We start from the raw sequence: 27,994 nt of genomic DNA on the forward strand, positions 1-27,994 counted from the left end.
CTTCAACATCTTTCGTGGAAGGTGTCTTTCCTTGTAGCTATCACTTCTGCGCGCAGGGTGAGCGAGATTCAGGCGTTTTGTGCAACAGAACCCTATCTCGTTTTCCATGCGAATAGAGTGGTACTTCGGACTCATCCGAGATTTCTTCCTAAAGTAATCTCGGATTTTCACATAAATCAATCAGTGACACTACCTACGTTTTTTGCTACTCCGAGCTCTGCAGCAGAAAGAGCTCTGCACTCTTTGGATTTGAAAAGAGTTCTGAAGTTTTACCTTGATAAAACTAAGAGTGTCAGAAAGACTGATCACCTGTTTGTGAACTACGGTCCTCTAAATACGGGTTTTCCTGCTACTAAGAGGTCCATTTCTAGATGGATTGTGTCATGCATTCTGTTATGTTATCAGTTGGCACGAAAGCAGCTCACGGGTAGACCTAGAGCTCATTCCACTAGAGGGAAGGCTGCTACTATAGCAATGCTTAAAAATGTTCCTGTGCATGAAATTTGTAAGGCAGCTACGTGGCGGTCGGTTCACACATTTGCCCGCCATTACTGCCTTGATTCTGACGCTCAAGCTGATGCCCAAGTTGGTCAGGCATCATTGAGAAATTTGTTTGGGTAATTCACATAATAGTGTGCTGTCTAGAGGATCTGGTGTTCGTCCGCAGGGTATGGGATGGGCTTGCTACTCTATTCAGTGCTTATGACTATTGATGAGTATCCCCTGGAAGAGAAGGATTAGTTACTTACCTGTAATCCTAGTTCTCTTCCAGGGGTATACTCATCAAAGTCATAAGCACACCCACCCTCCTCCCCGGACGAATACCAGACCGGATTGTGTTTAGCATTACCCATGCTGTGATTACACTGTTATACGCCGTCCAAAAGAACTGACCTAACTGTCACCTGTGGTGCAGAATGGGAACCTGGGGGTTCCTGGAGGTCTTAAAGGCACGGCGCCAGTTTTTTTCCTATTGTTACAATGCAGCCTATCTAGGCTAAAGCTGCCTCTATGGTCCTGCCTGTTTTACCTTTGAAAATAAAGGTGGTGTGTTTCAAAGACAACAAAGGCAGTGCTTTCTTCTTTGCATTTTCATATAATGTCATTTATATATCTTTATTTTACAAATGTAAAGATTTGTTTCAGGCATTTGGGGGCAGTCTTTTGAGCCTAGTATGGTTATTTTAGGCTGCATATGTATAATGCATATTATCTATATATATATAGTTATTATATGTGTATTTATATGTATATATATATATATATATATATATGTAGATATATGCATATTATTGGCTATTGCTCCGGGGTCCCGCACGAGGACGGGACTATTCAGTGCTTATGACTTTGATGAGTATACCCCTGGAAGAGAACTAGGATTACAGGTAAGTAACTAATCCTTCTCGAAGACGGATGTGCATGAAAAGGAAAGGGTAAAAAGTAGAAAGCAGACGGAAATGAAAGATGGGGATAGGAGATGCGTGAAAAGGAAAGGGTAAAAAGTAGAAAGCAGACGGAAATGAAAGATGGGGATAGGAGATGCGAGCCAGAAAAGAAATAAAACAAGGCAACAGGAGATGGCGCCATGGAAATAACACCTTTCCATGTCATTGACAACAAGCAGTCTTCACCAGGGCTGCAAGTTCGAGCGTGTGAATTTATAAATGTAGCGTAGGAATGGGAGTGAGGAATGCTGTAGCATAAAGTAAAATTAACCTGATAACAAAATAAAAGTTGCACAAGAGCGGCCGGGAAACTGAAAGTACGGCCGGCCACCGGCCAGCCATGAATAATTAGGGGAGGAGAAGTCTCAGAGCGCACACTGGGAGAAGCCCTTTGATGTGGTGGCGGCTGTGAAAAAAATGCAATTAGGAGGGAGGGAGGGAGGCTGATGCGCGTGCTTGTTTGGTCACGTGATTCACGTGAACTCAAACAAAACCGCACGAACAAAACCCTTGGTTTCACGATTATTTTGAGACCTAAAAATAAGTCAGTCTAAAAATCTACTGTCTTAATCCAGTGGGGCGGTCTCATTAAACAACACTGTAAAAAAGATGGCCCGAAAGTTTTACAACAATTATTGTATGCCTCTGCATTCCTGCTTTGAATCAGCAGCAAATTAAACCTTGAAAAAGAGGAGTTTTCTCCGGGGTTTGCCAAAGAGAGCACACATGCTTTACCTGGTGAATAAGCATGTTGGGAGACTGTTCCTTATATCTATCTATTTATATCCTGTTATGCACACATCCTTATTCAAATGTGATGTAATAAAGACTATGGGCTAACACAGGGTCAGGCTCATGACATCTAAGAATAAAACAGCCTAGGGTCGTGTGTGGGGTGGGGGTGAATGCGGAGGAATGTTAAGAGGCTTTTATTTAGCAGACACAGCCTTGATGGTCATAGCTAAAGTATCTGTATGCATTCGGTTTAGACGTGCTTTACCTGCCTTTGAACCTTTTCTTATTCTTATTTGTATACCAGTCGTCACTCTTATCGCAAGTACATTCCTTCAAAACTGCAGAATGAGCATCTTCTAAAAAAGCAAATCCAAAGGGGATGATGAAAGAAGTGTTGACCATTGCAATCACTCACCCCCAGACAACTGATTTGGGGTTAATCCATCATCATTATTTAGCTCACTCCGCCACCCCAGTTCAGACATGGCCATATGCAAATCAGTCTGACCATGTGCCTCATGGGAACAGTCCAGCCCGAACTGCCAAGCCATGTCTTCCCTGGACCAGAAACAAGCATCCAAGGATCAGTTTCTGGCTAATTAGCCTTCATCAGCCAGGCTAGCTTGATTCCAGTGGCAAAGTGAGCAAGGGACCCACGTCTGGGCATACCCTGCCAACTTAGAGCAAACAAAGCAAAACCAAAGGGGATGATGGACGGAGTGTTGAATATTGCAAGCACTCACCCCCAGTCAACTAATCTGGGTTTAATCCATCATCATTCTTTAGCTCACTCTGCCACCCCAGTTCAGACATGGCTATATGCAAATCAGTCTGACCATGTGCCTCATGGGAAAAGTCCAGCCCGAACTGCCAAGTCATGTCTTCCCTGGACCGGAAACAAGCATCCTGGGACCGGTTTCTGGCTAATCAGCCATCATCAGCCAGGCTATCTTGAATACAGTGGCAAAGTGAGCAAGGGACCCACATCTGGGCATACTCTGCCAATCTCTGTACTGGGGTGAATGAATGACATTATTCTGCATTCTGTCCATCAATTGTTCTTTTTGCATTTGTCACCCCGAGTGGGACGGGTACCTCCCAGACATGGGTCCTGTGCTCTCCATGCCACTGTGGTCAAGCTGGCGTCAAGCTATCCTGGCTGATGAGGTCTGAAAGCCCGAAACTGATCCTAGGATGCTTGTTTCCCGTTCAGGGAGGATCTAGCCTGGCAGTTCGGGCTGGACTGTTCCCATTGGGTGCAGGGTCAAGACTGATTTGCATATGGCTGTGTCCAAACTGGAACGTATGGTGAGCAAAAAAATTATGGATTTAGGCCCAGATCTCTGTACTGGGGTGAATGTATGACATTGTTCTGCATTCTGTCCATCAATTTTGCATTCATCTTCTAAAAAAGACATGCTTTGCCGTAAAAAATATTTTGAACATGGAATATTAAGTGATTTGACCAGAATCACAGGATGTTGAGCAGATTCCGATTCTCCATTTTCAAAGTCAGCAACTCTGACTGTCGCGCCACACCCTTCTTCCGTCTCCCACTCATTCCTTCTCCACATGTGTATGTTGTCCATTTTTGAAGAAAACACAACTAATGGGTTGCTACGACCATGAAAGACAACGGGGCAACAACACGGAGCAGGGATTGGGAAGGTGACCTGCAAACACATGAATTCCTATGGAGTGCTACCATTAAGCTAAAAAAACAACACAGTAAGCAGAAACAAGCAAGAACAGCAGGGCAACAACAAAGCAGTGCAGGAAGCTAGGGGGAATGTCTTGCAAACACATGCTCTCTTATGGAGTGGTACAACTGAACAAAAAAAAATATCTCAGAAAGTGCACAACCAGTGGAAGGGCAATGGGCGCCAAAAGGAAGCAGTATTTTGGCCATGACCCCGGGGAGGGACAAACATATGAAGAGGAAGTGAAGCCAAGATGCCCTGACCAAAGAAAAGCAATGAATTGAGAGTGATGATGAAGCCAACCAATGGTGAAATGAAACTGAAATAAAATGCTTTTCAGGTGGATGTGTACTTGTGAGCATGCCAAATGCCATAACTCACAGTGCAAGATAGCCAATGGCTGAAATGGCCAAATGGGTGAAGATGGCTGACCAAAAGCACTTGTTTCTATTGATACATGTATGTTGTTTTATTATGAATTATTTGGAAGACGTGAGACTGACAAGGCTCCCAGACCTACATAGGGAATTGGGGGCACCACTGTGGCCATAGTCACAGGGAGGCTGGAGGGCACAGGACGTGAGGCTAATGGGAAGCAGCAGAAACACAGAACATCTATTTATTGTACTTATTCTACTTATTGTTCATTAACCCAGAGGAACGTTAGTGGAGGACAGGGAATCAGAAACAAGTCCAAAATCAAACATTTGTTAACATAGGTTGATGTTTTTTTCTAGATTTACAGTCACACTCTTCGAAGATCTACAAGCCCCAAGGTGCTTGGTTGGAAATGTATGAATCATTCATTTATTAAAGTAACTAGCAGCCTGTCCCGGCGTTGTCCGGGTATGAATTGCTGCCGGCCAGTAGTATATTGTTTTGTAGGATTTCGTTTAGATAGCATTTCTTATCTGTGACAGGCCTGTGAAACGCTCCGATTCACAGTGCACTGCTGATGCACTTTAGAGTGTGCGTTCAGTAGTGTGTGAACTCTAGTTTCCCTACTTTATTTTTCCTTGCAATATTATATAGCGCGAACTCGACAACATGGCATGAGCAAAATTTACATTACAGAAGAACACATTCATTTGTGGTAGGCACGGGGAGACAAAGCGATTTGCCTGGAATCACAGGATGTTGAGCTGATGCCGAGATTCGAACGTAGCTCCCCAGCTCTAAAGTTCGCAATTCTAGAACTTGTGGCGGGAGGTGTGTCTAAAAGTGTATGGCGGTTCTGGCCATCAATGAGAGAGACCTGTGCATTTTTCAAATGGGTGGTGAAAAAATATGAGTATGTTGCTGGAGATGTGGGTCGCCGTGCCACCAATGTACTTACCGGGGGAGGGTAAACACCCATTATTCCGCAACTTTCTTTCCGCATACCATCACTCCGCATACTTTAATTTTGAAAGTACCATGACTCCGCAATGCCATTTTAACGCATGGCATTACATTTTATATGCTTTTACCACGCATACATTTACAACAAAATTCGTTGTAAATGCATGAATGGTAAACGCATGTTTTTTTTAATGTTTGGATAAGGTAAGTATGGGTATGGGGTATATGTTTTGGAGTACTGAGGTATATGTTTTGGGGTGTTTGGGTATTTTAAGGGTTCAGATATAGTTTTGGGGTACAGAGGTAGGTTTAGGGTTTAGGGATAGGTATGGGTTTTGGGGTACAGGGGTATTTTCAGGTTTCAGGGCTAGGTTTGGGTTTTGGGGTACAGGGCTATTTTAAGGGTTCAGGGCAAGGTTTGGGTTTTGAGGTACAGGGGTATTTTTAGATTTCAGGGCTAGGTTTGGGTTTTGGGGTACCAGGGTATTTTAGGGTTCAGGGGTAGGTTTGAGTTTTGGGGTACAGGGTTAATTTTAAGGGTTCAGGGCTAGGTTTGGGTTTTGGGGTACAGGGGTATTTTTAGGGTTCAGGGGTACAGGGGTATTTTAAGGGTTCAGGGCTAGGTTTGGGTTTTGGGGTACAGGGGTATTTTAGGGTTCAGGGGTAGGTTTGGGTTTTGGGGTACAGTGGTATTTTTAGGGTTCAGGGCTAGGTTTGGGTTTTGGGGTACAGGGGTATTTTTAGGGTTCAGGGGTAGGTTTGGGTTTTGAGGTACATGGGTATTTATAGGGTTCAGGGCTAGGTTTGGGTGTTGAGGCACAGGGGTATTTTTAGGGTTTAGGGATAGGTTTGGGTTTTGGGGTACAGGGTATATTTATAGGGTTAAGATGGGTTAGTGTTTAAGGGTGTTGGGGTATTTTAAGGAGTAAGGGTGGGTTATGATTATGGGGTGCAGGGGTATTTAAAGGGAGCAGGGTGGTATTAGCACACGATATGAAACATGGCATGAAGGGCGTAGTGTACCACACGCCCCCAGCGTTTCACTCCCCCAGCACACGCCCACAGCACAACGCAGACACGCCCACAAGGGACTACTGTGCTGGCACGGTTCTTTTACCTTTTAAATGTATATGGTGGGCGTCTGCATAGCCTATGTCCTTCTGCTGCCACTGCCCTTTCCAACTCTGTATTGGGTGTTGTGATTGGTGCTGTGGTTCCTGAGATTACTCGCCTCAAAGGTTTGGGCTCTCTCTTTATTATATTAGTATGGATAATCAACAAGTCGAAGATTTTTGGGGCGGGTTTCCACTCACACTCTTTGGAGATTTACAAACCTCCAAAGAGCATCTTTGAAAATGTATCAACTTGTTAATTTCCCAATGTGTGCTTCCTCTAACTTTACTTCTGTGACTAGATGTACAGTCTGCCATTTTAGTGCTAGGGGAATGTGCGGAAACATATTGTTTTATTTTCAGACAAGGAAAAAGCATGTTCAGAGACACTTTCAAAACTCTAAATGCACACTTAATCCTTCATTTTTAGGTCTAGGTAATATCAGGTCTGCCGAAGGCAGAACCGGAAGTACAGAGATTTTATGTTTCTTAGAGTGGACTATTTGTCCCGCCTCTGTTTTTGCCTCCCTCCCATTGGCTGGCTTCCTAAACGGAGGCCAGCCATTGGAAGAGAGAGCTGTCCCTCCGAATAGGCTCCGTCCTTTTCGGATTTGGAGGTGTGTTCGGTGTTCTTCTTTCCACTTTTAGGCCACGCCCATTCTGAGAACACCGAACACGCCCCTAATCCGAAAAATCTTGAACGTTGTGTCCGCCATTATTTGTTTTGTCTTCCCATGAGATGAGGATCGTCTCGCTTTCTCCGTGATCGGAGGCTTGAGGCATGCAACAAAAGTCGCCCTTTCTGCAACAAGCGCCAGGTTCAATGACTACTTCCCATTATAGTGCTGTTATTTTCCAGAAAGGAAAGCCCCGCACAAACACGAGGCACCGTTGTAATTTGCCTTGCACGAACTGTATCTAATTTATGAAACGGCTCCTGCATTATTAATACAAAGGCGGCATACGAGCAGAACAGAACAGATTTTGTCCAGCAGACAAGAACTTCCACTCAACAGCTGTCAGGCCTCGAAAATCACCTTTCGCAACAGCTAAGTACGCTAATTGGCCCCAGGGAGTTTAGAATGATGTGCGCGGCGCCCATAATGCCACCGTGCTTTAACAAAATGTCAGCACAAGTGACTGCATACGTTTCTCGGAGGAGTCGTCAGACATTCGAATTGACATGGTTAATTGTGGCAGCCGATTCTGTGGAGCTTGTGTGCCTCAATTCATTAAGGGGTGCATTTTTGAGACGGTTTCTGTTTGTGTGTTGCAACAGGCTCCATATGCGAGAATGAGAGTGGAGACCAACAAAGAAAGCCCTTGCGAAGCGTGTGAAATGTTCACACATTCACAACCGCCGCTGGCTTGCGCCCCTCTTTCACAGGGTTTAAGAGACAGGACTCGGTGCTAAAGATGCAACTGAAGTTTAGAGCGGGGGTCTTCAATCTCTTCAACCAGGTCGATTCATTTGGCATGTTTGTAATGTATGGCTAAAATCTCAATAAAAACAGTTTAAAAAAATTTGAACGTGATACATACGTGTGACAAATAGTGATCTTGAGTGTGTATCAAAAGGTAAGAACACCAGTGCCTTTTCTTATATAAACTGTTGAGGTAGGGTCTGTTATAGTGGTTGATGTTTCGATCCGCTAGAAGGGTATAGGGATTCTTATCAGGACTCTAATTTTAATTGAGCCCGAGAACAGAAGAACAAGATTCTGGATAAATCCTCAAGAGATGATGGGTAAGACACAACTCAAAAAGAAGTGACACTAATATTCATGGGACGGAAACTGGAAAAATGAGAGTCAGATTCTGCCAGGATTATCAAATATCCATGTTCATGAAGCTGGTTTTGGGACCTGGAAGAGCCCTTAGTTCCAGTAGGAAAGCAGTAACGTAGTGATTCAATGTGTACAATTCATGCCGGAAGGAATACGCCATGTTGCACTCGAGCTTGGGGCTCCACAGGAGTACTTCATGGGCTCACACCAAAGTCGGGAGAAACTGCAGCTCATGTCAGCAGAGCAGGAATGTGGCTGACCTAGTTCAGTTCAGACAGCAGGTTGAGATGCTGGGCAGAGGGGTGCATATCAGATTTTAAAGTATGGAGTAAGGATCTCTAGAAGCAGTGTAATTGCCATTACTAATTTCAGGTGCTAGTTTCATTCCTTGATCTAACAGCACACTCATTTTTGGAGGGTGGGGGCGGGGGGGGCAGGCACAAAGTTAAAATTAATTTAGGCCTGGAACGCACCTAGACATTTTTGAAATTCCAGGATTCCAGATTTGTGCATGATCTTGTATAGTTTGATTTCATCTGAGTACGAATTAGTTTAAAACTTAAACTTATTTATCACATTCATTTATTTTTTAAGCACTAGATTAGGTGATTTTGCCAAAATCACAGGAAGTTAGCCGACACTGAGACTCGCACCTGGTAACACCGTCTGGTGTGTTCATTGTATTTCACAATACATGGATGTGTGAGAATACTCAGCAAAATAATTATGATGATTCTGAACAGAGCAATCTAGGTTCTCCAAAGGTTTAAAGAATGGGATCCCTAAATCCTGCTTTGTACAGCATTCGCTGGCTCCTAGTTCAGGAGGATAAAGTTGTTAAAATCCTGGCACTTACTTGTATGACCTATTGGAGATAGGGGCCAGTTCACTATAAAACAACAGGCACCTAAGCAGCTGTGGCAAGCAATTCAAACTGAGATTTTGGGTCGAGTGTCAGCAAAAATGTTGGCAAATGACTGACAAAATTATGTTTATTTCACGGTTAGTTTCTCATACTAATCTCAATCTTTCACTATCCCACTACCTCACAACATCACTCTCCATCACTACCTCACTCTCTATCTACCTCACTCTCTCACTACATCACTCACTCTCTATTTCAATACCTCTCTATCTCGCTACCTCACTCTCTCTCTGCTAATGCAATATGTCTAATGCAATATGTAACACATATGCTAACACTTAAGCTATTGACAATAGAAATGACAATAACATTTACTTAGGGATAAAAAAAAGTAATAATAATAAGCAATGCCAATAGCTCTACCTATAATATTGCCGAGACCATTGCATTGTAAATGCTTGTTTAATCCAGCATATGTGTACGTGTAGGGAGAATGTCTGAGGATGTAAACACGCCAGCGTTCTCAAGGCCACCCACAGAATCCACCTTTGGGTGCATCCATTTTCCAGCTCTGTACCTTTTCCTGTCCCTTTAACAGCAGATAATCTTCTAACTTCGTAGAACTTTGTAAGTGTGATCATATATCCTGTGGTAAAATATGAATGGAACTTTACAAGATCACGCAGGATGTGACCGGAGAGCCAGGCTCTTCCAGAACAAGGAGCTGTTCTCTTAAATAGAGATATTTTTCAGAGTATCAAGGTATATGTGAAGTGCAGTCCACATTGTTTTTAATGACGTTCGGAGACACTCTTTCGAAAGTAAAGACCCTTCTTTGTTGTTTTTTCTTCATTTCTAGGCTCGATATAAAAGTGACAAAACCATCAATAATAGGCCATCCGAGATCCTACGAGGGAATAGGTGAGATGCGCCGAGGCGTAGATGTAAGGGTGGGGCCTTAAGTGGGATGATAAAACTTGGGGGTGGGGGAGATTCTCTAAAAGAGGTGTAACCTATGTGATGAATAAATCGTTTTTTGCTGCTTTTATGTGCTCTCTGTTATTGCGCCTAGATATGTAACACACAAACTGATATACAACTAAAACAAGCCAGAATTATTGGCTTTGTCAATGGTTGTTGGCTGTATTAAATAAATCTGAAGGATACTTTTGTTGTAAATAATATTGAAAATGTTTACATTCTAAAATGATGAGTCTGCGAATTAACCATTCCTGGGGCCTGTGGAAGGTGTTGTGGTATCCACAGGGGTCCAAACACTCCTCCTCCCCTTCGCACTACATTGGTCTGCAGTCTATGTTAAACTGTCATGTCCTTTTTCTCTTCAAATAGTTTTGAAATCCTCCACCTGCATATCTCACATTCCATTTCTATCCTCCTCTGCACTGTCTTTTCACTCTCCCCTGTATGTCCTTCCTCGCTTCTCCCTCATTTCACCAGCCCCACACAATCAACGCCCACTCACCTGTAAGCAATGCTTTTAATTTTACTGATGCCTTGTCAATATTTTGATCTTTGTTTATCTCCTTCACACACATTTGCCCAGACTCGCAGTTGCAACTCTCATATGTGACGATTGCTCTTGTGCGTTCAGCAGAGAGGCCAAGTATTGAATGCCCATGCATTCTTAATTAGTTTTTGACCCACTGACGCTCCCAGCCTCAGCCTCAACTCAAGAACTCTCAGTTCTGGCCCATTATAGACACAAGGACGTGATTCAGTTCCAAGCAGGCACTATGGATGAGTGGCATGCTTCCCAGAAAAAGACTTACACAAATACAGCATAGATTAAAGAACTCTCTCAGGGAATGGAAGACTAAGCAAAACCTGTGAAATATAAACAGGAACTAAATCACTGACATGGATTATCTTGACCTGTTACATTTGTTGTTCTGAAATCAATCAGTTTTCTTGTCTGTAAAGTTAAGAACATGAATATGGGCCTGATAAGTACACATATCAGTATTAGCTTTTAATTACTCCTGGGTTTGAAGCCTTGAGGGACCTGTCGGGTTTAGGGTCTTTCTTACCAGTCTTGAGGCATTGGGACAGTTCCCGGCTTCAGTTCTTGTAAGTCCTGGTTTGTACGAGATAGGAGGCGACCCCTTCCGGTAGCCACGGTGCTGCCGACAATGAAAGCATAAGCAGACAGTGCCCTCCAGAAGAAGTCCCAAGAGGAAAACCCTGGAGGGAAAAAACTTCTGATAGTGATGAAACTCCAGGAATGAAAGAGAAGACAAGGAGCCAGAAAACACTGGAAGACCAGGAGCCCAAAAGGAACCAGGAGAAAACTGGAAGTCAAGCTGGAGTAGAAGTCGCAAGGTAACCAGGGTCACCTACGGAAGGAAGGGATCACCAAAATAAGAGTTAAGGAGCCAACAGGAGCGAGGACACACCAGCAGGAACAAGAAGTGTTGCAACACAAGGAAGGAAAGGTTCTGATCCCTTATATATAGAAATACTGGAAGTGACATGCAGGAACAGGAAGTGGCAAAACAGGAAGGAGAGGTGTTGCCATCTTGGATAGGGAAAAGAGTGAAGTGCATTACAGAAATATCGCCATGTTAGGAACGTAAGTAACCCTCCCCTATTGCCTTCTGGGAGCAAGGTGAAGAGGAGAGCAACAATTTGGCCCCCAAGGAAGGGGGATCACCAGACGCCCACACTAGGTGAGTGTAATGTCCCATGGTGCCTCTGGAAGCAGATGGGCCGCCGTGCAAATATGCAGCGTGCCCGAAAACCAACAGGAGTTGCGGGGGCTTTCCTGTGACACTTTTGAAATGGCCACAGAGGCCGTGATGCAGTACCACATCGCCCCAAAGAGGAGGGAGGGGCGCCGCGGGTTGCACCGCGGCCGGCAAAGAGGAAACGGGTAGCACGTGGCTCTCGAGTCGGTCCGTGGCGTAACAGGACCTGCCCCACTTAAAGCCTTGTTTGAGGGTTAAACCTGCTCACCCAGTGGACGAGTGCAGAGGCCCCACTCTCCCAGGGTTTGGTGGGGATGTCTTCAAAGCCACGGGAGCACCTTTATTAATAAGCATTGGCAAAGCCAATAGGCCTTGTCAATCCGAGAGCTACTGGCATTGTCAATGTCTTTTACCCATGCTAAATAACATCCTGGCTACTGTTTAGCAGGGCTGAAAGTCATGTAAAAATCCCAAGCATATGGCAGCCACTTCAGTTTTTTTGCAGGTGCGCAGGCACTAAAAGTTCCAGCGCTGCTGCCCACAGATTGATCACAACACATTTCTTCGAGACAGCGCATGCGCTGTATAGCCAAGACCTAATTAAAATTATAGACAGCTAAAAAAATACAAAACCTAATTCTGATCTGATACTACTTTAAATCCCTAAACATTAAATTCCTTCAAAAAGGCTTTTAATAAAGAGGGCTCCACTTTGTGAATGTATACAGAGAGAATTTAAAATTGACCAAAAACTGGACAGGAACCTTTAGGGAATTATGAACTGGACTTTAGAAATTGCATTCTTTCTTTTACAAAGGGTCTTTATTTTAGTTAAAAGGTTCTGGGTTTAGCTTTTGCGTATAGATTTCTTAAATAATCAGTGAATTCCACTTATTTTGCATTCTGCCCAACTTTTTCCCCCAGCGCTTTAGGCACATGCAATAAAAATTTGATAGCAGCTGCATACCCATGGCTGGTGCAACCTTAACAGTACTGATGGAAACTGGGTTACAGAGCCACTGCAGATTACCAGGAAAGTCCACCAGAATTTAACACATGGCAGAAAAATGGACCTATTGCCGGGGGTACGGGAGCACAGAAATGGCGAAGTGCAATTTTGCCAGAGGATCCAAAAATCTGTGCATCACAGCTGTCTTTAATCTGAGATGTCCAGTGCAACGTTTGTAAAAAAGGAATATGCTGAGCCAGCAAGAGCCAACAGAGATGCACCACAATTTAGCAAGCAACCAGTCAGTGGTAGAAGAACGGAAATATAGCATGTTAAGTGCATATATATGTGCGCTGAGCAGACCAGGTCTTAAATTAGAGAGATAGACAACATAAAAGGATGTGGCATTAAGCGCCAAGGTCCCCAAAAAAAGCACAGGTGGAAAAAGAATCATTTATATTAAAGGCACATAATAAAACTCATATTCTACATCCTGTTTGGGCTAGCCCTCACAGAACAGAGATAGGAAGCAGAATCAAGCCTTTCTCATGTAAGCATATTTAAAACAAGTAGATTCTATGCGATTGTCTGTGTGTGTTCGTCAGCATGATACATGGGTATTCACGTCAACAACCCCAGGCATACTTGGCAACACAATTTAGTCAACACCTAAAAAAGATCCTCATCGATTTCCGTATGGGCCTTCACGAGTCCAAGGATCTAAGACCCTCTTGGAAACCCCTTGATGCTTGCGCAAAATGCAGACTCTGTGGTTACCAAAACGAATCTTTAATCCATTTGTTTTGTGTGTGTCCGGCCCTCATGGTGGCTAGAAGAAAATTTTTGCAGGATATCCTAATCAAACTGAACATAAGAACATGTCGCCAAGCGGTTATAATCTGGTTGGGAGGTTCATCGCCAATTCTGACTTGCAGGGGTCTCAAATTTATGATAGAGACTGGGAAGCAGCTGCAGATCTGTGCATGATCCTTTAAAACATTGCCTGAGGCTTACTTTTATGTATTATCCCCAATGCTCATTCCATAAATCTCTACGTAGTCAGTGGGAGGGTCCGGCGCAGAGTTTAAGTTTTATTGTTTTTAACTTTGATATCAATCGTTGCTTTGATTTTTAATGCAAATTGTATTGTGGATATTCGCAAATTGTACTTTTTCTAATTGTAAGGATTTTTATTAATTCAACAATAAATTCTGTATATATATATATATATATATATATTGTTACATGGGTGTGAGGACTGTACATGGAACTCTGTCACGTGTCATACTTTCTTTTTTTTAATGTTCTGACAACCAGTTATTTTAAGTGGTAGAGTGCTACAGAAAAGAGAAAGCAACATCTGTGTGCTGCAATCAAGGTCATCTTCAAGGCGGCTAGCGAAACTCCATTGGCAATGCAAGCACAGTGAAGGAGGATCCAGGAATGGCCAGGCTGCTGACTGATAAGACTCATCTCTGTAAAAAAAAAAAACTATCAGTCAAGTGTCTCTGTATTGATGGGAGGTTCACACCGTGTATTGTGAGACAGAGTAGAACATTTTCTGCAAAAGATCCAGCAATGTATTTGCTATTTCACACATCTGTAAGAGGCCTGAATAAAGAATAATTTGTATGAAAGGCATCAATCACTAAATGAGAAAAACAAAGCCTGTGAATCGGCCATCTTTTTCTTTTGTGTAAGTGCGATTGAGGGGAAGTGGTGGAGCAACAGCGGGCACAGAGAAGCAACAGGATGACGAAGAAGGAGCAGGGGTACTGAACCATAAGGGCGAGAGAGGGATACAAAAAGCAAAGGGGGCGGAAGTTGAGTGCTTAACTAAAGTAACAAGCAGCAAAGCGGGAGTGGGTTGGAGGACGGGCAAGCAACACCGGAACATTCATTAAAAAAACAAAATCTCACTTTGAAGTCAGAGAAAGAAAAGTAAACAGGTGCCCTCGGAAAATAGGGCCCGATTCACAGAACTAACTTAAGACAAAATCCTAAACTTACTACTTTTGGTATTCCCAGAAGTTAGGATTTTATCTTAAGTTTGTCTTAAGACAGACTTAAGACAGAATCCTAACTTAAGTCTGTCTTAAGTCTGTCTTAAGACAAAATCCTAACTTCTGTGAATACCAAAAGTAGTAAGTTTAGGATTTTGTCTTAAGTTAGTTCTGTGAATCGGGCCCTCAGTGTCTGATATTTGACCTCGGTCTTTGAATGCACTGCAAACATGACAAGATAAGAACAAGATTTACAGGCCTGCTTACAGAAAAGGAGCTTGGAGCAGGTCAAACATGAGTGCTCATGTGAAGTGCTCAAAAAAAAAGTAGTTCTGAAAACAGTTGCTAAAATGGGAGCAGTGGGTGGTTAGTATTAATTTGTCCATGCTCTAAGGGAGGGCTAAACACATGAAGCGACATGACGCATGGATGCCATGGACTAATGGGGAGCAGGAGTATGAAAGCAACAAAATAGCCAGCAAATACAAAGCCTATGGGTGAGCTGAAGACCACATATTGAATACAACAATCTCTGAGACAGCACATGCGCTGTCTAGCCAAGACCTAAAAATGTAGTGCCAGTCAGCCGCCCTATTGTTAAATCAGAAGATAAATCTGGAAAGCAGGAGGGTCGAGGGCTGGAACGGGGCAATTATTTCTGAAATAGAAACATATCAATGTCTTTGAGGTGTTAGTATGCCTGCCCTCTATGAGGGAGGGAAAGAAAGGGTTCTTGTCAAGTCACATGAACCACAATTTATGTTGGTTCGTCCACTCTGCCAAGTACAGCATGTTAAAGTTGAATTATTGACCTGCGCCTATTTCAACTACACAATATCAACTACATACACTTTATTAAGAGAAGTAAATGTGAAGTAAACACAGTAAATATATACTCTGCAATGTATGCTTACCTTCAGGGTAAGATGCAAGTTGACATTTCACAGTTGATGTAAATCTATGATATTTTCACATGTAATACTTAATAAATGGTGTCACGGATGCAGCTGCCTTTTTCCAGGCACATGGGCCCTCCTACAGGAAACCATGAGGAGCAACAATTCCTCTAGTAACAACCACAAATCCTAAATCTGCTCTCGCTACTTCATAGGCAATTCTGCTAGTTCCATGACTGATGTCCACATGGTCTGTCCCCGGACTACAAATTCACAGAATTCATTTATCTAGGACTCGTTATTAACCTTTGACTTGGTTGGCTTACAACCATCTTTTTCACCGGTTGATTTGCAAGGTGCACAATAATCGCATGCAAATGATAGCAACCAATCAACCTGAAACAGGTTGTTCCATTGTGTGTTACAACTCTCTGTGAAAGGCATATCCTGGCCCCACCAGTAATGTTCTCTTTTTCTTTTAAAGTTTTTGCCAAAAGAAATGGAAACACATCAAAGTTGGGGACATTGTTCGCCTCAAGAAAGATGATCTTGTGCCGGTAAGTGTCAGTCACAATTGTGATGCCCTACTCAACCAATATGCTATATATTTATGGGCACCAAATGGGGAAGCTATGTAATGGTCAAGACCTCTATCGGGTATGGAGTTTTAGAATCTTCAAGAGGGTAATGTGCATACCCTGCATTGGGCACGAAGTCTTAGCATCTCCAAGATCTGCACTGGGAATGGAGTCTTAGCATCTCTAAAAGGGTCATTTGCAAAACCTGCATTGGACATGGAGTCTTAGCATCTCCAAAAGGGTCATGTGTAAAACCTGCATTGGACATGGAGTCTTGGCATCTCCAAAAGGGTCATGTGTAAAACCTGCATTGGACATGGAGTCTTGGCATCTCCAAAAGGATCATGTGTAAAACCTGCATTGGACATGGAGTCTTGGCATCTCCAAAAGGGTAATGTGTAAAACCTGCATTGGACATGGAGTCTTGGCATCTCCAAAAGGGTAATGTGTAAAACTTGCATTGGACATGGAGTCTTGGCATCTCCAAAAGGGTAATGTGTAAAACCTGCATTGGACATGGGGTCTTCGCATCTCCAAAAGGGTCATGTGTAAAACCTGCAATGGACATGGAGTCTTAGCATCTCTAAAAGGGTAATGTGTAAAACCTGCATTGGACATGGGGTCTTCGCATCTCCAAAAGGGTCATGTGTAAAACCTGCATTGGACATGGAGTCTTAGCATCTCCAAAAGGGTAATGTGTAAAACCTGCATTGGACATGGAGTCTTAGAATCTTCAACAGGGTAATGTACAAGATCTGCGCTAGACATGTAGTCTGAGCCAAATGACAAAATATCTGAACACAAGTAAGGTTGGATGGAGGCAATTGATTAACTGTACTACAGCACATTGGCAGTCATGGTGGGTTTCCCAAGTCGTTTCAGGTGTTTTGGTAGAAACATTTTGTGAGCTAAACACTTTTGGTTTACATTTTTTTTTTTAAATACACAATGGTCAAACTTTTTGTTACCCTAAAGGATCCGTGATTAAAAGTTATTTAAGATTTAAGTTCACCCCATATTTAATCGACCTTTTAGTTTGGCAGTACTTTGGCGTAGCTGCCCACTACTCTCACCCTTACAACGAACAGTCAGCACTATCACCCTGAATGACTATGGCTGGAATTAGAAACGTACATTAGCTACGTCACAGTAACAGTGTGTCTAAGTCAGAGTAACCTTGTCTAAGTCACAGTAACAGTGTGTCTAAGTCAGAGTAACGTTGTCTAAGTCACAGTAACAGTGTGTCTAAGTCAGAGTAACGTTGTCTAAGTCACAGTAACAGTGTGTCTAAGTCAGAGTAACAGTGTGTCTAAGTCAGAGTAACAGTGTGTCTTTTGATGACCCATTCTCAAAGCTAAAGTAAGGAGAGTGTGGATAAAGGTAGGGAAAGGCTGAAGTTCAAAAATAGAGCAATTAGAAAAAAAGCAAGTTTAACATGAATAGGACACTCTTCCATTCACTACCTACTGCTTTCAGTACCAAAAAGCAGATGGCCAGGTATGTTATTGATCGAATGGGAATTTAAACCCGCAGTTCACTCTGCTTTTTAAACAGCAATCATTTCTCCCATTATTGTTGTTTAAAGTGTCAATTTTTCTTGAAGAAAAAGTGTAATTAGACAATATTTTATTGCAGAATTGTTTTAAACATATTAATCTCCATCCTGCCAACTGTGCACCCAGCATTCTACTGCATTGCGCTGTGCAGTCACATTACTGCTTGCGACATCTTACTACGTATCGTCAAAACTGTTTAAAGAGAGTGAACATGTGTATGAATTAAACACAGAATAAACTCTTTCAATGTATCCTACCCTGTACTGATGGATAGAGGAATTAGCAGACAAGCCAGAGCAAATGGAGGTCCTTTTACAAACGGAAGGCCCTTCTGTCTCCACTGGGTCCAGTGTTCCGATGGCTGATCGAGGAACAGCTTTTCAAGGCACATCTCGCCATGGAAGTTTGAGAACAACCACAAACATATGAGTTTGTCGTCATTCACCATCTTGTTTCCGACCCCTTCCAGGCCCCAAAATGGCCAGGATTTTACTCCTGCCAGGTGCAGGAATAACCTCTGCTCTTAGCAGGAAAGGGTAAGGGAACAAGGCTCACACTTTGATGGGACAAAAAACAAGTTTTGCCAAGGACAAAATAAAAATAAAAAACAAATATTGTGCATCACCCAAAGGCACTGACGTTCCACCATGTGCAATATGTACAATTGTGTATTAGAGAATACCCACAACTAAAAAAAGTAGTTCCCAAACTTTTCCAGGATTACCGACAGTGATGCAGATTCCAGAAGAAACCTGAAAAGGTTTTGCGAAAACGCTAAAATGTGTGACTCTAGCCCCATTTTGGAGCGAGCATCTTTGGGCATAGTTTTGCACATTTGTTTTTGAATGGGACCAAGTTCTTCACCTGTGACTAGGATGGCTGGGTGCGTATGGTAAATAGTTTGTATTCCTGTTTTAATACGGATTGAACTTCACTCTTGGCGCTCGAGAGTTTATTATATTGTTTTTTATATGGCACTTGATAATTGACTTTCGTCACTTCTAATTACTGTAGAGGATATGTTACTGGTACCCAAATTACGATAATCAGTTTACCGGCCTCAGAAGGGTGATTCCGACATGCCTGGATTTCAACTTGTGCCCTTCAGGTCACCACATTTGTCAGCGGTGAGCGTTCAACTCACTGAACATTCAGCATGCTTTATTCTCAGTACTGCTTGTTGCACTCCTCCTCACCTTTAGATCTACTATACAAATGAAAACATACTCCTCATTGTAGTATTTGGCGGTGCTGATTTTAGAAATCCCCCTTCCCTTTAACAGGCGGACCTGCTGCTGCTGCAGAGCTCGGAGCCCAACAGCCTCTGCTATGTGGAGACATCTGGCATTGATGGGTAATGTATAGAGCTCTCCCCCCCCCCCCCCCCCCCTGGGAAATGAGGGTGTGTTTGCCTGGTGGACCGTGTGATTGGAGATGTTTGTTAATGAATATTGGTTCGGACAAAGTATTAACTAATAAAGGTTTCTGTCGGTTAATGTGAAACTATTATGTCTGTTTAGCGCATTGTGTGTGGATCTTTGAGCTTAAGGACTTGGCAAAAAAAATTGCTTGAACTGTATGAGCAGGCTGTTGTTCTTAAGATTAGCATCCCTGTCTGTGAGGATATAGGGTATATTATATGGTGTGGTTGTGCGACCTCACAGTGTAATACACTTACCATCCCCTTTAGGACCAGTAGATTTCATATGTCAAACCTTCATCTCACCCCTGGGTAACTGTGGCTCTGAGCACCAAAACAACTGAAGAAGAAATCGACAAGACACTCAAGAAATTTTTAAAAATAGACTGTATTTTTATTAACTTTTAGACACCACCACGAAAAAGATCTACCTGAGGGTTCCAAGGATATAGAATTTACAAAGTGTAGTAAATCAACGCATTTCACTCAACTGTGAAAAGGCATTGGCAAATTCAGTAACTTTGACACTTAAAAACTTTTTCTGCAAAAAGTTGGGCTGGTTGAAATGTGGTCACATAGAGTCATATTAGGTGGCCAACTCCAATAGCGAGCCAGTCATGGGGACCAGCAATATCCTCGGACACAGTCACTCAGCAGGTGAAGCAGTCCTTAGGGAATTCCAGGGACTTTTTTCTGTTGTAGTTTCCTATGGAAGTGGTCCTGATGCAAAGGATGCAGGATTTTGAAGATACTAAAGGATGCTGTGGATGCAATGCAGTCAATTGGGGTCTTCCAGCAGCTACTCCTCAGTCCACGAAGGGGGGGTCCTGGTCACGGGTTCGATGTCCCTCGCAGTCCGGTTGGTGATGGTAGAGGTGCAGGGGCTACAGGGCTCGCTGTACCTGCCTGCCTCTGTCTATATGTATATTTCTGTTTCTGTCCATGTCTCTGCCTATGTCTCTCTCTGTTCCTATCATTCTCTCTGCCTATATCTATATCTCTGTTTCTGTCCCTATCTATCTCTGTCCCTGTCCTTGGATCTCTATATATATATATATAACTCTATCTGTGTCCCTCTTTCTGCATATGTTTCTATCTTAGTCTCTCTTTCAGCCCCATTTCCATGAGTGCAACAATACATTATTAAGTTGCTCCCTACGTAAACATTGAAGGCAGGCCTACTTAGGGGGTGTTTTCTGATGTCTTGTTTGCCTATCTTGGAATTCCATTTACAGCAATGTCGTCACAGGACAAAATGATCAATGTTCCCCAAGCATAAAATAACTCCAAACATATTAGGACATCGATTTTCTGTTTCAATAAAAAAAACTGCACCTGCAGTTAGGGTTTCTGTGTTTGAAAAACAACACCACACTGGTACATGATCCATCATGTCCACATACCATGACAAGCCTATCATCTTTGTGCAATTTTGCTGCAAGTGCTCTTGACCATATCCCTAGAAGCAGTTTACTTTAAAAATTCCCACTTCATGGGAAGTATCTCTAAATATTGCCGGTAGGTTGCTGTATGGGCATCCGTGAGGACATGGTGATATCGGGCTGGCAAAATCAGAACAGGCAAGTGATAGGACAAGCTGTTGGAATTCACAAAAAGGCAGACCTTCCAATGCAAGTCTGCCTCAGAAACCCGGCGGTTGGGCTGTCTAGTTGGTGGTTCCCATACCGGAAAAGCAGTGGTTCAGTCACCTCTAAACAAGGCTAGGAAATGGAGATTTGAGTGGTATCACGTGTTTATGACAGATACCCTGTTATTGCCCAGCTTTAAATGCATCCATAACACTTTAATGTTGCAAAGGCCATCTCAGGTTCCTCAGTAACTCTTTAGCTATGGCCTGTGCTTAGAACAGGAATCGCCTATCCTTGAACCTTCTTTCTTGATAGTCTAGTTTTGTACATTGGCATGCATCAATGTAAGACTTCTGTCTATGCAATGTCCCCTTCTGTGTAAGGAAAAGCATTATCTTAACTAAATGCGTTGTTGATCATGATTATTAGGGTTGCTGGAATGGAAGCACATTTAAGAACCGAGAGTGATGAGACAATAGCAACACTTATGATTCCATTAATATGATGCTTTGGAATAATCAGAATGTTCTGTTTACTTATTTATACAGGGAAACAAATCTGAAAGTTCGCCAGGCTCTGCTGATTACACATGCTGAACTGAATTCGATTCCAGCATTGGCGGCCTTTGACGGTAAGTTTAAATTCAGGTCAGGTCTTGTCTTGTCCCGAAGATACTTTTACTTACAAATGTTGCCGTATTGCCCCTTTTTAGATCTCGCCTAGGCGGCGCTTGCGTTATCTCACAATGCAGCACACAGAAACAGCAAAAATAAGGAGAAATTAAGCATTTCTCATCGTTTCTCAATGTTAAGACCAGGTTTTCCCATGTCTTAATTTTGACACTGGCTCCTATTTATGCCGCCCTTCTATAGGGGGCAGTTTCAAAATCAGAGGATGTTATGGCGGAACAACGGCCAGCCTGTTCAGTCAGGCAGGAGCTGGACATGCGCTAAATGTGCAGACTGCCGATTGCCTGACCTGCACTTTACCAGGCTGAGAATTTCACAGCCCTGTGTGCGTGACCTCCTCAGTCCGGCAAAAGTGCCTTGAGGCCCTCTTCCTTGTAATGATGCAGAACGCCACCGATTGCCTCTGCGCATCGTTTTTAAGCCCTGAAGTGCCCAGGGCGGAGTGTCAATCAGTGGCACCTAGTCATAGTGGGGTGGGGTCAGCAGTCTCACTGACCCCATCCCACTGTGTAACGAGGTTGGTACTGCTGTCTTCCAAACAGTCAATGAGGGAAGGCAGCAGTCCCAACCCTCCTGAGACATCTGAGGCTTCCCTCTCGGAGAGCTGCAGTTAAGGTAAGTTTTATGCGTTTTTATGTTTCATGTATGTATGTATTAATGTATGTGTACCTAGTTAGCACTATATAATACTCTCAAATAAATTAATAAATGTGTTAGTGTTGTGAATCGGTGTTTGTGCGTGAGTGTATGCATGGGTGTAAGTGAGGTGTATCTGTGCATGTGTGGCCACCGCCCCCTTCCCTGGTTAAATTACCATACGCTACTGATTTTAACAGAGTTCCTTTTGTTATTTGCTGCTAATATATCACAATCCTTCTAATATAGCACATTGAGGTATTACCCAGCATCAAGGAACTGCATGCAAACTGATAGGCATTGCTTTAGAACCTTGTTTTTACCCTTAATCTAATGTAATTCCAAGGTAGTTAAAAGGGGTTATTTTGAGTAATAAAGACTTATTAGCACACTGAACAACTGCTGAGCATTTCAATCCAGACTGTGTGCTTCTGTAGACCAAGTGCTCTTAATATATAATGCCTACCAGTGTGCGTGATATGACTCCTACACATTGTGGCCCTCATTGTTCACATTCATAGCAGTGCTTTAATTTACAATTTTGTTTAATACTATAGAGCCACCCAATATTCCCACAGGGACTGGGTATTATCAATAACAATTAAACAGGTGTCCCTGAAGGAATTATTTCAATTCTATTTAGTAGATTAGTAATATTGCCACAAAAGTGGTCAGCAATTGAAACAAGAACAAGGAAAAAAGAAAACAGATTTAAACTGTTTTTTTATTACTCAAAATTATTTCTTTTTGGATCTTTTTTTCTCTTTTTCATACACAAATCTAAAATATGGCAACAAAAATACTACTATACACGCAACAAAAATTCTCAGTAGTATCAGGCAACTTTTGCTATACACATGAAAAACTAAATATCATGTCGAAAACGGTATTTTACAAAAATACAATTATTTGGTACTCAAAATAATGTAACAGCAGTAAGCAAAACGTTGCCAGGCGTCGACGTTTCGGTCCTTAATTGGTTAAAACAATCCAAAGGACCATCTTCAGGACCATGCGCTGCACATATTAATCTAAAAGCCAAATATACATATCAGTGTCAAAACCTTGCCCTTAGAGCATCATCCACCCAGTCCAAAAAATATTTTGTGACTGAACCTGTGACACATGCTTGAGGTGTGAGACATAAAATAACACCCAACACCAAAGGAAACCATTATCCCATGTGCCAACACCCAAAAGCAAACTAATTAGAAGACATTACACACAAAAAACGGGGGGGCTTACCCAGGACCTCCAGCCGGAAGTCAAAAGGTTATGCACTGCATAAACCTCCTGTCTGAACAAAGAAATCACCATAAGTATCACAAGCTAATCTCACTTTCAAAGATCAACAAACGCCACATGACACTGCACCTACCCAAGAATGTAGATGTTATCTCTCAAAATTCAAATTCCAACTCCAATGATTCATGTGAAAATCAATGTAGACCAAGGGCGAGATTTCGACATTAGTCCGAGTCACTCGCAACACCTACAAATTGCAATGAAAAACCCACAAGAATCAGAACTACGACCCACGTCACATAGATGTAAGCAGAAGGGTAAGCAGGCTTAGAAATCTACCCTCCAGCACTAGCAGTAAACTTACTTAATGGCGTTGGTGAGGAGGCCGTCGTCAACAACTTCGTATCGGCATCTCAACAGGAGAAGCGGCTACTTCCGCGTATATGCGTGCAGCGCGTGATGACGTCACACGCAAGGGGCAGGAATAAGCTTAAATGTCCGCGTCTAAGACGCAGGGACGTCCCGCGTCACGGGGACCATATTGATACAGTATGAAGCAGATGTAAGATCATAACAAATACTGCGCGAATCGCCCTAACCATGAATTACAGCTCTAATGTGGGGATCAGTGCGTGGAAGGTAAAAAATATAAATCGAAGGTGAATGAATAACAGCGTTCCACTTCAGGTGTCAACAATGGAACCATCTTATGTTAATGTCCCATACAAGTTCTATGAATGGGAACTCGAAGCGGGGCCCAATTGACCAGTTGAATTACCTACCATTATAACAGAGCTAAGCACAAAATCAGTGAGAAGTGGGCTCAACATACTCCACTTTAAGAGCACTATTTAGTATTGACGTTCTCCAAGGGTCATCTACTAAATGGAGCAATATATATACCCAAACTCTTTCAGGAAAAACAAACCACAATCAGAGGGTTCAAGGAAACAAAACACAAAATGAGGTCAACAAAGGCCTTCGTTGACTCACATCATGGCCACAGTATGCCATTCAATAAGGGAATTTAAACCTCTGTCTACAGTGTCACAGGTCCAGATCCACTTATTCTCCAGTATTAGGGGTGTCTTTCATAGATTCACATGCCTGAATCATTCCCCGTCGTCGGAGTGGGAGTCCCACGGTACATAAAAAAGCAATAAAATGCTATAAATATATAGTAATACCAATAGAAATGAACCAGGAAGTAAAACAGCCAATGGTACAGTAGGCAAAAACTTCCCATCTATGACTATCATAGTCATTTTGTATAGTCCAAACTACAGCCAATCAGGCGCCAGCACCCACCAGAATGTTCTCCCCAGAGGCTCAGGCTCTCAGATTTTCTACCGCACGTCGTGTGAAGGGAGTCTCCCTGAGCTCTGCTCAGTTTTTCTAACTTCTACTTCATCTGTGTCTTATTTTCAGGATGTCTTCAAAGAAATCTCTCTTCAGAGCCTGTGACTGCTGTGGTAAGCCTCGGCTTTTTGAGAAAGATCCACACAAAAAGTGTATTTATTGTCTCTACCCAGACCACCAGGCCTCTGATTGTAAAATCTGCAGAACCATGCCTCAGAAGACTCTCAGAGATTAGAGAGGGTCGTTTACTGCTGTGGTTGAAGAGGCTAAAGGATTCTTCTAATACTGTTTCAGAAGTAGACAGTGTCACATCTGCTTCCACTTCAGCCTCCAGGAAGAGATCTGCGCCTGAGGGAATGTCATCTCCCAAGGCTAAACTGCCTAAAAAACAACCACCTGCTAAAGGACTGGATCAGCCTTCCACTTCTCAGGCTGTCCCCACCTCCAGGGGCATGGAAGGCGCTTCTGCTTCCTCAAAGGTGAAAAAACTCAAGCTTCCCCTATCTTCTGACAGGATTTTACCACAGAATTCATCTCCGCCTCCTGTGAAGTCTTCTTCAGCTTCCTCGTCGACGAGAACGACGACTTCAGTGACATCTACGGTAACATTTTCATCTCCTAAACCTAGTATGGTTATGTCCTCGTCTACGGCATCTCCAACGATGGTTTTTGTTTCTGTGAGGCCTATTTCGTCGACGTCCGTCGTCGACGCCTCGTCGTCGACGTCTTTACAGGCTTTACCGCCGACGAAAAAGACTCCGTCGACGAGCTCGTCGTCAGGCTCTACGCCGTCGACGAAAATACCACCGTCGACGAGGAGTGACTCGTCCACGAAGACGGTCCCGTCGACGAAGGGTGTCCCGTCGACGAAGGGTGTCCCGTCGACGAAGAGTGCTCCGTCGACGAAGAGTGTCCCGTCGACGAAGAGTGTCCCGTCGACGATGAGTGTCCCGTCGACGAAGAGTGTCCCGTCGACGAAGAGTGTCCCGTCGACGAAGAGTGTCCCGTCGACGAAGAGTGTCCCGTCGACGAAGAGTGTCCCGTCGACGACGAGTGTCCCGTCGACGACAGGTCTTCCGTCGACGACGACTATTTCGTTGCCGAAAAGTGTCCCGTCGACGAGAGGTGATCCGTCGACGACAAATCCATCGGAAGTTAACCCTCCGACGACGCCGCAGTTATCCTCATGCACGGCACTACAGGTGTGGTCTCCGTCGACGGTGTTTTTAACACCACGCCAAGCAGCAGAACAGCTGCGCAACACTGTAATGAGGCTTTCACCCCTGCGTGTTTCACCTCACAAGGTGTCCTCTGAAGTCCCAGACCAACTACTGGATTCTGACAGTGACAATGAGATGGTCCAGAATACTTTTGGACAAGCCACTAGTCCATCGGAGTTACATATTAAACTTCAAGATGATGAATATGAGGATCCTCACACTCCTGCTGAGGTATCGATGCCGGTCACTACCCCTGTTGGTCAAGTGCCTTTGGATTTAATATCCAACTTACAATTTATGCTGGACGATTACTATCGGAGGTTTCCACCTTCGGAATCGGCAGGTTCTGGACAAGCAACTCCAATTTCGGAAACGCCTCCACCCGTGCTCCCATCGGTGTGCCCACCTTCACACCCACAACCTGCTCACGAAGAGGACCCGCAATCCTCGGAAGATGACGACCAACGGGAGGAAGGAGAAGTGGATGATTTATCGGAGTGGGAGGACTATCAGGTCCGATCTCCTTCTACATCTCCTCAGACTGCGTCGGCCTCCCCTCCTGTTGATGTAGCAAATTTTCACTTGCTGATGGAGCGTGCAACCGCACGTTTTCATATGAAGATGGAGCATACTCAACAAGAATGTTTCCTTTACGATTTTAAAGATCAGCCCAGACGACAAATTAAGACAATACCCATTGTGGAATTCATCTGGAAGGAAGGTGTTAAGGTGATGTCAATGCCGGCTTCCATTCCTCCAGTCTTGCCAAGAATTGATAAGAAATATAAAGCTCCAGACAAGACGCCTGCCTGTCTCATTGGACAAGCAAAACTTGACTCGGTAATTGTCCAGGCGGCTCAGAAAAGGGCCAGAAATCCGTCCTCTGCAGTTACGGCACCGCCGGATAGAGATGGCAGACGCCTAGACTCAATAGGAAAACGAGTTTCCACCATGGCTGCAACAACTGTCCGTGCTGCCAACGCATTAGCCATCTTAGGTCGTTACGACCGTCAAATGTGGTCTGACATCTCACCATTTATCGATCTACTCCCTGAGCCATCTAAGGCGGAAGCACTCCAGATTCTCCATGAAGGTCAAAGGACCTCTGAAGAAATAATTGATTCAGCTGTTGATGTGGCATCTACAGGTTTTCGCCAATTAGCAGGGGCTGCGGTTCTCCGTAGACAGGGGTGGTTACGTTCCACGGCCTTTAGACAGGAAGTGCAAAACCGAGTTCTAGACATGCCATTTGATGGCGAATATTTATTCGGCCCCGAGGTAGAGGAGGCCTTACAGACTATCAAGAAGGATACCGAAACGGCCAAATCCTTAGGCACTCTACAATTTCACAAGCCGCCCTTTCGAGGAGCGAGAGGACGAGGAACGTCCTTCAATAGAGGTGGATACCAGCAACAACATCAACAATCCTCATACCGTCAGGGTAATCAGCGCTACCAAAATCAGCGCTACCAGTCTTATGGGCAGAAAAAATCTCAATACACCCCAAACAGGGGTAGGGCTACATACCGCGGCAAGGACAAGCGACAATGACATTTTTCACCTGCCACCACCGTCTTTTCACCCTCTCAAAAGACTTGGCGGAAGAATCTCCAAATTTTACTCCAATTGGCAGTCGATAACAACGGACAAATGGGTCCTGGATATTGTCGCCAGGGGCCATGCCCTAGAATTCGAAAAATTTCCCCCAAATGTACCGCCAAAGGGCCCGCCTCCAGCTCACCTGAAGGAGCTGTTTACCCAAATCAAAATGATGATACAAAAAGGAGCTATCGAGAGCGTTCCTCAGAGGATGAGAGGACTAGGATTTTACTCCAGGTTCTTCCTGATCAGAAAGAAGAACGGGGAGTGGCGCCCGATCCTCGATCTTCGAGCATTAAACAAATACCTAAGGAAATTAACATTCCGGATGCTCTCTCTTCAAGAAATTTTGCATCTTTTATCACCGGGAGATTGCATGGTCACCCTAGACCTCCAGGATGCATATTTCCACATCCCCATCCTACCTCGCCACAGGAAATTCCTTCGCTTCAGGGTGGCTGGCAGGGACTACCAATTCAAAGTCCTTCCTTTTGGACTACGGTCAGCTCCAAGAGTTTTTACGAAGGTTTTAGCTCCAGTAACTGCGCACCTCCGGCTGGAGGGA

General features: G+C 43.6%; 1 protein-coding gene across 1 annotated transcript in view; it reads left to right on the forward strand.

Moving 5' to 3' along the window:
• LOC147673324 (phospholipid-transporting ATPase IK-like) overlaps nt 1–27,994 on the forward strand; it is a 460,742-nt gene that overhangs the window by 211,805 nt on the left and 220,943 nt on the right. The window contains exons 6-9 of the mRNA XM_086947163.1: nt 9,845–9,906; nt 16,023–16,095; nt 18,956–19,026; nt 21,230–21,312. Coding sequence (XP_086803289.1) covers nt 9,845–9,906; nt 16,023–16,095; nt 18,956–19,026; nt 21,230–21,312 — 289 coding nt within the window. The remainder of the gene's footprint in view (nt 1–9,844; nt 9,907–16,022; nt 16,096–18,955; nt 19,027–21,229; nt 21,313–27,994) is intronic.

This window comes from Lissotriton vulgaris, chromosome 12 (genome assembly GCF_964263255.1).
Source record: "Lissotriton vulgaris chromosome 12, aLisVul1.2, whole genome shotgun sequence".
In the NCBI taxonomy this organism is placed as follows: Eukaryota; Metazoa; Chordata; class Amphibia; order Caudata; family Salamandridae; genus Lissotriton; species Lissotriton vulgaris.